General features: G+C 37.4%; 1 protein-coding gene across 1 annotated transcript; it reads right to left on the reverse strand.

Annotated features, from left to right (window-relative positions):
* Positions 1–1593: 1593 nt before the first annotated feature.
* grk1a (G protein-coupled receptor kinase 1 a) lies at positions 1594–10178 on the reverse strand. Its single transcript, XM_066660124.1, has 7 exons — positions 9477–10178; positions 7544–7671; positions 6570–6727; positions 6272–6355; positions 5875–5999; positions 3996–4197; positions 1594–1988 (listed from the first exon to the last, which is right to left on the reverse strand). Exons 1-7 carry the CDS (start codon positions 10176–10178, stop codon positions 1699–1701), a joined length of 1689 nt encoding a protein of 562 aa, XP_066516221.1. The 3' UTR covers positions 1594–1698.
* Positions 10179–10939: the final 761 nt, after the last annotated feature.

Here is a 10939-nt window from a genome sequence, read left to right on the forward strand (position 1 = left end):
TGGGTGACCTCATGAAGCGTCCGTCCAATCCCAAACCTCCGTTCAGTCAAATGACGATGGGAGTGGGTTAGCACAATAAAAGTCCAGGGCCGTTGAACTTAAGTCATTTCTCAGATCTTTAACTAAAAAAAAATCTCTCTTACTATAACCTGCGTTACAGTCATGATATTATGAATATTAGTTAGCTTTCCTTCTTGTGTGTGTGTTTAGGTTGTTAATTTTCCTTTTAAATGTATTTAATATTTTAATATAATTATCTTTGTTGTTTATGCCGATTATTGCAATGTTTTTAAATGTCTCTAACCTACTAATTGTTTTGTATTGTGTGATGTCTGACGTTAGTTGTATGTTTATACTGTTTGCTGCATTTCTGTAAAAAGAAAATATATATATTTTCCTAGACTGTATTAATTTTGCCAATCATTATATAAACTAAAATTAAATCTTAAATTCTCAACACAAATGCATTTCTGTCAAAATTCATTTATTCATTCATTCTTTGTAACCGCTTATCCAGTTCAGGGTCCTGGTGGGTCTGGAGCCTACCTGGAATCACTGGGTGCAAGTCCGCCCTGGAGGGGGCGCCAGTCTTTCGCAGGTTGACACACATTCACACCTATGGACACTTTTGGGTACCCAATCCACCTACCCATGTGTGTTTTTGGACCATGGGAGGAAACTCAGTTTTACCCGGAGCACCCAGTTTTACCCACCCAGACACGAGGAGAACACACGTTTCTGTAAAAATATTTCTTTGAAATAATAAATATATCTATTACACAATTTAAAAAGATACTTTAATATGATTTGCACAATCAGTAGACATTTACAGTTTTTTACAGGTTGATCACCTAATAAGTCACAACATAAAAGTATTTATTGTGGTTTTTCAAAAAAAAAAAAATAAATAAAAATAAAAATCAAGAGAAAACAGCACTAATTCTGTAATGGAAATAAAGATGTCCTAGCTGAGCTGGTTTATCAGAGTGTGGCCACTCAGCATTTAAATAATGTACTCTATGAGGAAGCACAAAAATGTCCTCTATATTATTATCCATATTAATATCAAATTTATTTCTTTTTATTGATAACCTCCTTAGAACCACCCAGAAGCTCAAAAAAATGGCAGATTAACAGGGTACATTATAACAGAAAAAGAACTGAGTTCACTAAAGTTATAATTCCAGATATATTTAGTTTTTATGCAAAATTAATCACAATACATAATAAATACTGCATTACAGTGAAAATCTGTATTAAATGACAGTTACATATGAACCAAGAGGACCAAGCTAAAAAGCAACTAATTTTCAGCAACATATTTGATGTCACTATTCAAACCATCATCAGCTTAAACCAGGTTTAGCTTTATAGGAACAATAAATGGTTGAGGAAATGACCTTCAGGTTAAAGAAGAGTAAAGTCTCTCACTGAACACATTGCCATAAAAAGCTTCACCAGCTCACTGGTGAAATGCACCACCTGCTTTAGAGATCATTAGAAAAAGAATGTTCACAGTTCCTACCGCAAGTGTTGGCCCCATTAATATTAATTCTCCCATTAATATTATTAAAAAGTCTTTTTATTGTGATTATGATGAACTGGACAATCCCTGCCTCACTGTGCCTCCATGAAATCAACACAGCTTGAGAACATTGAAGGAAGAGGAGGGAAGAAGTTCTTTCTTAATGGAAGCATTTATGACACACTACAGGTGGAAGACTTTGGCTGCTCCAGGATGGACTCACGCCGCAGGTCATTGGGCAATGTGCCGCCAGGACCCCAAACATTCAACTCTCCAAAAATGCCTGTTTCAATCATCTCTTCCTGCCAAGGTATGGGAATATTTCCAGAGGCAAACTCATCAAAAAAATCTTTGTCTGGGTCTTCCAGGAGGACCCCTTTCACAGTGGAGAAGGCACCCACATCATCAAGGTCCTTAGCATAAACCGTCTTCGAATCAGGGACAAACGGAGGTGGCAGAATTCCTGAGATAAGGGAGATGGGTTAACACAAAGTGAATGACTGTGAAATATCATTAAGTGAAAATCTCCAGCAAGAATTCCTACTGAACGTACAGAGGTGAACAAGCAGAGTTCAATAAACAAAAATGCAGGACCGCCAAAATAATAATGACCCAAAAACCCCAATATCTGTCATTTTTAAAGAATTGTCCAAAAGATAATTGCAACGGTCAGTTCCTTGATTTCACTGAACATAATACATAATTTAAATGAGCAGTCAGAGAATTGTCCAAAAAAAAGTAGCAAAATATGTATAAAAGTTTGTTTTTTTAATCTTAAATTTATTTATAAAAAGTACAACTCATATGAGAGGAAGGATCAAATTGCATGTAACGAACAAGGTTCAGTACAGAATCTCAGACATATTTAGGGCTTTGTTATTATATAGTGTCTATCTACTGAATGAAAAAAACATTGTAAAGTCCTGTAGCAAAGGGAATATTGCTATAAAAGTAAGATAGGTAATCAGATAATTACAGTGTAAATATTGTCATTTAAGGAACAGTAGGTGATATTTGGTATTTTTGCTTCTGGGCTCCCCCTACAGTTGCAGATTGTAATTTTTACAGCCCTGTCCTGAAATCAAAGGGGAGGGTTGAGGGAGGAGCATTGTATTCTATCCTTGTCCAAAAGTTACACAGTGCAATTTCTGCTGTGCTGAGCCCAGAGTAGCAATGACAGAGGCTCTATTCTCCCTGTTATGAGTCAGTGAAGTGTCAAAAAGATGTTAAAGCTGTAATTTTCAAGTAATATACTACATAGTGTTTCTATAAATATTTTTTTATGTTGTTCACCAAACTTAAAATAATTTGTGTAAACATTTTATTATATCGAATATAAACACACACACACATATCCTCATTCTATTCCTATTCTTTCAGCAGCTTTGGCTTGGATCCATAAACCCAAAATTATTAGATAAAAAGGCCATTATTAGCACATCACCAGTTAAAAGAGCTTCATAACAGTTGATATTTATGTGTAAGAGTACTTTCTTGGGGACAGAGCTAAGCTAATATGCCTACAGGTGACTCAAATTATCGGGACATTACATTATGATTCAAAATAGTGTCAAGTTTCAAGGGTTAGTTTTATAACACAATTTTCGGTAACACTTTAAATTACAGCCAGCTAGTGACTAGGTAAGTACAGAGTATGTACATGTTAAGTAAGTCATAATATAAAATAAGTACTGAGTAAGTAAAGAGCATGATACTAGAAATAGTATTTTGATTTTGATATTTTGATATTTGTTTTAGGGTTTTTTTTTTTTTAACCTTTATTAGTCCATTGCTGTTAGTGATTGCTGTATGTGATGTCTGTAAGCTACTGAGACCTTGAATTTCCCCTGGGGATCAATAAAGTATCTATCTATCTAAATATGTGATTATTACTGAGTATCTTCCAAACATTTTAAAAATAAGGCACGTAACTTTGTGCAAATCCTTTATACTTCTAAGCATAATTATAGATTACAAAATTGAATTACAAGTATGACAGTTTATGCAAGTGACTATTACTGTCATTTTTTATTAACAAGGAAAGCGGCAACTATTTTGAATTGACTGTAGTTCTGAATGTAATCATAGATCCTTTAAAATTATTTACAGTGCACCTACAGAGAAGAACATGGTCAGCTACTTTCATAACAGACACTAGCAGAGTTTCATGGTGCTTTGTACTCATTAGATTCAGTACATGTGATTTACCACAATAATCATTATCACATACTTAGGAGATATTTTACACTGTTTAGCCTCTATGTATTGATGAATTACATGTACATAGTTGACTGATGAGGAAATGATGAAATGAATGGTAAGATACCCAGTAATAACCACATATTTCTAGTATCATGCCCTTTACTTTCTCAGTATTTATTTTACCTCATGGCTTATTTAACAGGTACATACTCAGTGCTTACCCAGTAATTAGTGGGCTGTATTTTAAAGTGTTACCCAATTTTCATACCAGCATCAAGTTTCCTCCAGTTGATACTGCTGAAGAAAGGGTGGGCACGTAGTTCATCACAAGTCCCATTCTTAAAGCCCAGTCGTTTGTCCACCTCTTTGGCTAGCAAGGCCTCACATATGGACTTGGCATTCTCACTGAACTTTTCTGTGTAGGTTACAGGGTCATTTAGGATTCGCTTCTTCACTTCTTTGTTCTCTACCTGTGGAAGAGAGAGGTCAATGCTGCAAGGCCTGCAAAATTATTTGGTTGGATTGGTTTGCCCTTGAACATGAAATGGCAATGAAAAGAGGGGCTTATGGTAAAAAAAATCTTTGGGGGGTGGGAGTTAAAATCTAAACCTGAGTGATAGTAAACTGATGAATGGTACAGCTTTTAAAAGCTTATTTGTCACACTGAGAAGACAATTAGATGATGCTTTATTAGAAGTCAAAGGCCAATGCATGTTCATTGACTTCAATGAGGTGTCAGTGGATTTTCGTTTCCTCTGCCAAGTACAGAAAGACATTAACATGCATGGTAATTAATCCTGTCCTACTTATTATGAGATTAGGATGTACAATGCTGGTCAATACTTTACACAACAGTTTTACACAACTTTCCACTTACCCTAGTTTGGAGTTCAAATCGTGGTTTAAAACAAACACTACAACTCAACAGTAACTAAACATTTTCCATAAATACATTCACCTAACACATCTTAACTTATGCACACCACATCTTGGGCTACATTTCAATTCTGATTTCCACTTGCCCTTGCACACTTCCACTGCCCAATCGGAAGTACGCAGCACCTATGTCACACAAGTGGCCACTCAGAGTACAAGGGGAGGAGGAGTCAAGGAGGAGTGGGTTTCTCATCACTATCATGCATCACGCTGAACTGATTTCTTTTGTGATTTGCACATTACATTTGCTGCAGACTGTCTACAAGGTTCACAAGAGTGAAACATTGAATGAGTATTATTTTTTCAACATTTATAACCTAACCACAGTTTACAAAATACATTTTGTTATAATGTATTAAATTTATTTTTGGAAATTTTAAGCATTGTGTACATTTGTTTTTGATTTACACCTTTACTAAATGCATTGTCCAACATTGTTTTTACCATTGCTATGGAAATTGTGTCACATCACAATGCATTCTACATTGAAGTGGACACCTTGACTCATCTTCATGCCCCTCTGAAGGCTCATTTTACACACTTCAGTAAATGCAAAAATAGAACAACTCTCAAGACAGTGAACCAGAATTGAAAGTTTGTTCTTAAGTAGTTTAATGTAATGTCCATGTAATTAATAGTTGTATGATTTTCTGTAGACTAAAAAATATGTACCACACCTTATGTAAATGAATGGCAAAAGTAGCCAATTTTTGCAAATCATGTTTTGCCAAAAAACCTTATAGCTATAGTGATAAACTGAAGAATCAAATTTGTCTTACCTGACAGACTTTCTGGCATAAGTGGAAAACAATGATGAATTTTGATGCTGAATCTTGAAGGAAAACCAGGTAAGATTTGGGGTTTTTTTTGTTGCTGGGGCGCCCCCTAGTGTAATTAATTTTTACAGAACTGTACTGAAAACAATGGGGGGAGGGGGGCATTTCCTAACCCCCTCCGCAATTTACATAATGAAGTTTAGGCAGTGCTGAGCCCAAAGTAGCACCGACAGAGGCTCTATACTCCCTATTACAGGTCAGTGAAACGTGACCGATATACTGAAGCTGTCATTTTTAAGACACAAATTTGACGTAGTTTTCCTTAAATGGACTTCCAGGCACATAGTCTTGAATGCCACCGAGAGCCAATGCCAGCATTGATTCTCTACTGTAAAACATTTACCGGATAAACAAAACTAAACTGTTGCATGTTACCTTCTCCCCTCTGGTCCTGAAGGGGCCTTTGGCAGCAATGAACTCGTAGAGTGTGACCCCAAGGGTGAAGTAATCTACAGAGTAGTCATATTCCTCTCCTTTCAGCAGCTCTGGGGCCATGAAGCCTAGATCCAAAAAGAAAAGTATAAAAGTCATCTGGGGTCTCTTCTCAGAATACTAAGGGTCCTATCTCGTGTAAAGAATGTGAGTAATTTAATTAACTAGTGTCACAGAGCAATTACTATTGACTAAGATGTTAGCATGATCTCTGTCATTCAGTTTGGCCTCAAAGGCCATACACTATGATCAGAGAAATATGTTATTGGTTGGCAAATAACCAAAACAGAATGAGGGTTCCATGAAACGAGGTGTGATTGTGAGAGATTCCACAACACACCTGGAGTCCCAGCATAACCCTTTGTCTTCTCCTGGCCCTCTGCTAACTCCACAGCCAAGCCAAGGTCAGAGATACGCACGTTACCTAAGAACAAACACCAGCACAATGTCAAACGTCAGAGATTGTACTCATATCTAACAAAACAATCACTGTGATAATGAGTGTGCAATCTTTTGCAAGACTCTGTGTCCTCTACTTTTCATTTTCATGACATGTATGTCTTTGAACTCTATGGTATATAAACCATGACATTTTCCAAGCATCCAAGCACTGAATAGTTTCTAACAACAATATCCACCTTCATTGTCAAGAAGAACATTCTCTGGCTTCAGGTCCCTGTAGATGATTCTCTTCTGATGGAGGTGCTCCAAGCCTTGAATGATCTGAGCAGCATAGTAGCAAGCCCTGGCTTCATCAAAGCCTGGATTATTCTCATCTACATTATAGATGTGGTACCTGAAAATAGTGTAAGGAAAGAGTGATTTCACAAGTATTAAAAGGTACACAATATATCCAAAGATTTGTAGACACCCCTTCCAGTTTGTGAATAAAGTTCCATTATTGAACATGAAAAACTTTTCTCTGGATTAACAGACCTCCATGACTCTATTACTTTTTTGTCGAGTTGGAGTAGCTTTTGTTAAATGATCCATTCATTGTCTGTAACCGCTTATCCAGTTCAGGGTCATGTTGGGTCCGGAGCCTACACAGAATCACTGGGTGCAGGGCAGGAACATACCCTGGAGGGGGCACCAGTCCTTCACAGAGCGACACACATTCACTCACACTCTCAAACCTATGGACAATTTTGAGTCACCAATCCACCTACCAACGTGTGTTTTTGGAGCGTGGGAGGAAACTGGCACACTCGGAGAAAACCCACACGGACACGGGGAGAACACACCAAACCAGGAGCGGGACTTGAACCCACAACCTCCAGGTCCCTGGAGCTGTGTGACTGTGACACTACCTGCTGCACCACCGTGCCACCCATATTGTAGATCAGTGACCAAGTAAAAGATATGGTATGATATAACGCAGTGTTTTTAAATGGGGATTTTGTACCCTTCCCTAGAATTTACACACATTTACTCCTTGTCCTATTCATAAAGGGCTTGCAAATTATAAAAGTCAGCCGTGATGAAATTATGTATATTTTAAAAAGGTGCATCATAGACGTTTCTGAAAACAGGTTATTCTTATGGCAATAAGCCAACAGTATAAAATTGTAAAGGGGGGATTTGCGAAAAGCACAGTTAAGATGATCCTAACCTCAGGTCTCCTCCATTCATGATGGTCATGACCAGGCAAAGTTCTGTCTTGGTCTGGAAGGCGTAGGCCAGGGAAACAATAAATCTACTGTGAACTCGAGCCAGGATCCTTTTCTCCACCATGGCACCCTGGGAAAGACCAACAAATGAAGACCTTTAACATGGCAGTGTATATAATCTACATATCAGTGTATTGAATCTACAAGGTGAATCTTTGCTTTACATTAGTCAGCTAATATGAGATTTTAATTCACCACATGCAAATCCAAAACATGAAATATGGGTAGGTTAGGTAGCAGTTTCATTTATTTAGGTAACATACAGAATATGTTATTAGTGTCCAGGATGTTTTCAATAGTTTTATTCTCACTCAAGTAGTTTTAGTAGGAAAATAAGCTACTTTTTACTTACATTTTGGTCACTTTTTAATTTTCTCTGCTAGAGTTTATTGCTTTGTGATTGGTTACACTTTCTTTTAAAGTATGTAGGTCTCGAGGCTCCCTAGGATCACTGTCTGTGAGGCAGGAACACACCCTGGATGGGGATGTAGATTACATAAATAAAATGTATGTGTATTTAAAAAAAATATAGAAATACTTCCAGTGCTGATGTATACTACTTGTAATTTTCCACTTCAGTTCAAGTTAAGCCATATTGTACTGATCTAGTACTTTGCACTATAACATAGCACTGCTTCAGCTTGTTGTCCTTGAAACTATACTTTAGATTTTTGTAGATGTATTATTTCAAATTTGCAAATCACAGATTACTTAATAAATGCCCATTACCTTAACCTTAATATTTAAATGATACTATCAAGCACATTTTCCATACAAATTATGATTCTTCTGTAATTTTTCCAATATGTCTGGCATATGGCTGGTAGAAGTGTCTGTTATATCATCTGCCTCTGTTCCCTGTGCCAACTATATCCTCCTTACTGGTGTACAGGACTTCTTGAACAAATCTGTTCCATATTTAAATATGTCAGGGTTGACATTTCATAATGAGCTCAGGTGCTAATACTGTAGCATATCTAATACCGCTAACTCCTTCCTAGCAAAGCTCCCAATAAAGCTACCATTAACATATTTTATTTAACAAATACCTTATTAAAGCTATTATTATGCTAGTTTTTACATTTTAAAATTATATTGGATCGTTTTATTGTATTTAATGAAGAATTCTGCTTTAAAGGTAAAAAGTTAAATAATATAGTTCAGCAATTACAACTTTGTCATTTTTATGTTTGCTAATATGTTTGACCTCATAAGCTGAAAGTCACAATACAAACTTGTCCTTAAAAATGCTAAACATTTAATATAAGGATATATAACACCACCACAATACCTTTAATATATATCTGAATATGTATACTGACATTCAGATAACAGGATACCAAGTCCATTTCAAATCCAACTCTTGTAATCTGGGCACATTCAACTGAAAGTGAAAGGCTTTGATAGTAATACAAGACTATTTGGCTTTTGGTCTACGAGCCATTTATATATATATATATATATATATATATATATATATATATATATATATATATATATATATATATATATATACACACATTTTTTTCCCTTTTGTATATTTCCATCAAATATACCATGACCTCTCTATGGAAAAGTACATTTCTGCAAAGTTTCTCTCCACTCAACTTAAATCACCTACAGTCAAATTTTCTTAATGAGACAGTGCCCGACTTACAGTCCATGTTATCTTCCACTCTAACAATTTTACAAACTTGATCTAGCAAAGCAAATGGTAAAATTTTCAATTAACTTTAGCCTTGCGCAGGATTTGTTGGACAGTGATTGAGGTGGTACTCCTAAGACCACTGAACAACAACAGTGATACTTTCAGTACTTACTCACTCATTTGGTCAACCCTAACGCCTACTGATATATGAATAATACATTTCTCACATCATAGCCTTTCCTTTTCTTCAACCTTTTCTTGTTTAACTTCTTGCAGGCATATAGTTTTCCTGTGGCCCTCATCTGACAGGCAGACACTTCCCCAAAGCCCCCTTTGCCAAGCACACGGAAGTCCAGCAACCATTCCTCAGACATGGGTTGCATCTCCAGCCACTTCCATTGCAAGAACCTCTTGAAGTACATGGTCTCCAAGTAGAAGGTGAAGGGAACCTCCTTGAGAAAATCTAGAACGCAGGCCAGGATGTCAAAAAACAGTCCATCTGAAGCACCCTCAAGCCGCTCTTTGACTTTGGTGATGTCGTTTTCTGGTAGGAAGGGACAGAAGTACTTGGCTGAGGGTTCCATATAGCGTTGGATGATCTTGGCGGCCTTGCTGGCACGATCTTTATCCTCAGCTGTGTCATATTCCTCCACGTCCTTCCACAGGCGGCAGGGCCCTTTGTACTCATTTGCTGTCTCTAGGTATTCCTGGAAGAGCCGTTTGCCAATGGGCTGCTCAACACAGATGCTCTTGAACTGGAGGTCCAGAGTCTCCCTAAGGCCTTCACATACTGTGATGTGGGGCAGCTTAAGTCTGGCATGGAACTTCTTGTCCCGGTTAGCTGCTGGGTTGGCTGTTCCATCAAAGCTGCCACGAGCTGAGATGTATGCAGAGTTTGCAACCACTGTGGTAAGACCACCAATATCCATGGCGACAAAGCAAGTAAGTAGATTAAGGAAGATGAACTGAAAAATAAGTGAACCCGTTGACTAGATAACTTGCTTGTTCCAAACCTTACTTGGTCAGAGCGAGAGCATTGGAGCTCAGCGCCCTTATCCAAGTAGACAGATAACTAGTGGAGACACAGGGGAAGCAGGCCAGATGAACAGACATCAAAATCCTCAAATTACAGGTGGAATTAGAGTCCATGGGATTCAAGTCCTAGCGAAAGTGCGTATCCAGACCAATGCTTCTCAGGGGATGGTGACCACTGAAGCTTTCAGCAGACAGTAGTATGAGACGACTTAGCCCCGTGCCACACGCTCTCGCGCAGACAGATCTCCCTGACTCAACACCTTTCACAAAGCCGTTATCCTCTAACTCTATAATACCTTCCCTATTTTAACCCTTCAGAACTCCTCATATAGAGAACAATTATACTATAATAAAACATCTACTCATAACTGCATAGATGCGGGAATTTTTGTTGGTCACATGGGTTCCTACAACATGCTTTGTAACATTATTTACTAATTGTATGAATGCTTTATAAGTTATACTTAACCATTTGTGTAGATTATCATAAGAGACCTCTTACAACAGGGTTATGAACTCTCATGTTACTAAGCTCCTTTTACCTCATCCTAAGCCAAATACTTTGCTAAAACCTTTAAGGGAACAGACAGTGTAACTGGAAAACCCTGGCCTCTGATCCTGGCATCTGCTTTCAGTGCTCAATGTTAAATCTAAA

This window comes from Hoplias malabaricus, chromosome 2 (genome assembly GCF_029633855.1).
Source record: "Hoplias malabaricus isolate fHopMal1 chromosome 2, fHopMal1.hap1, whole genome shotgun sequence".
Lineage (NCBI taxonomy): Eukaryota > Metazoa > Chordata > Actinopteri > Characiformes > Erythrinidae > Hoplias > Hoplias malabaricus.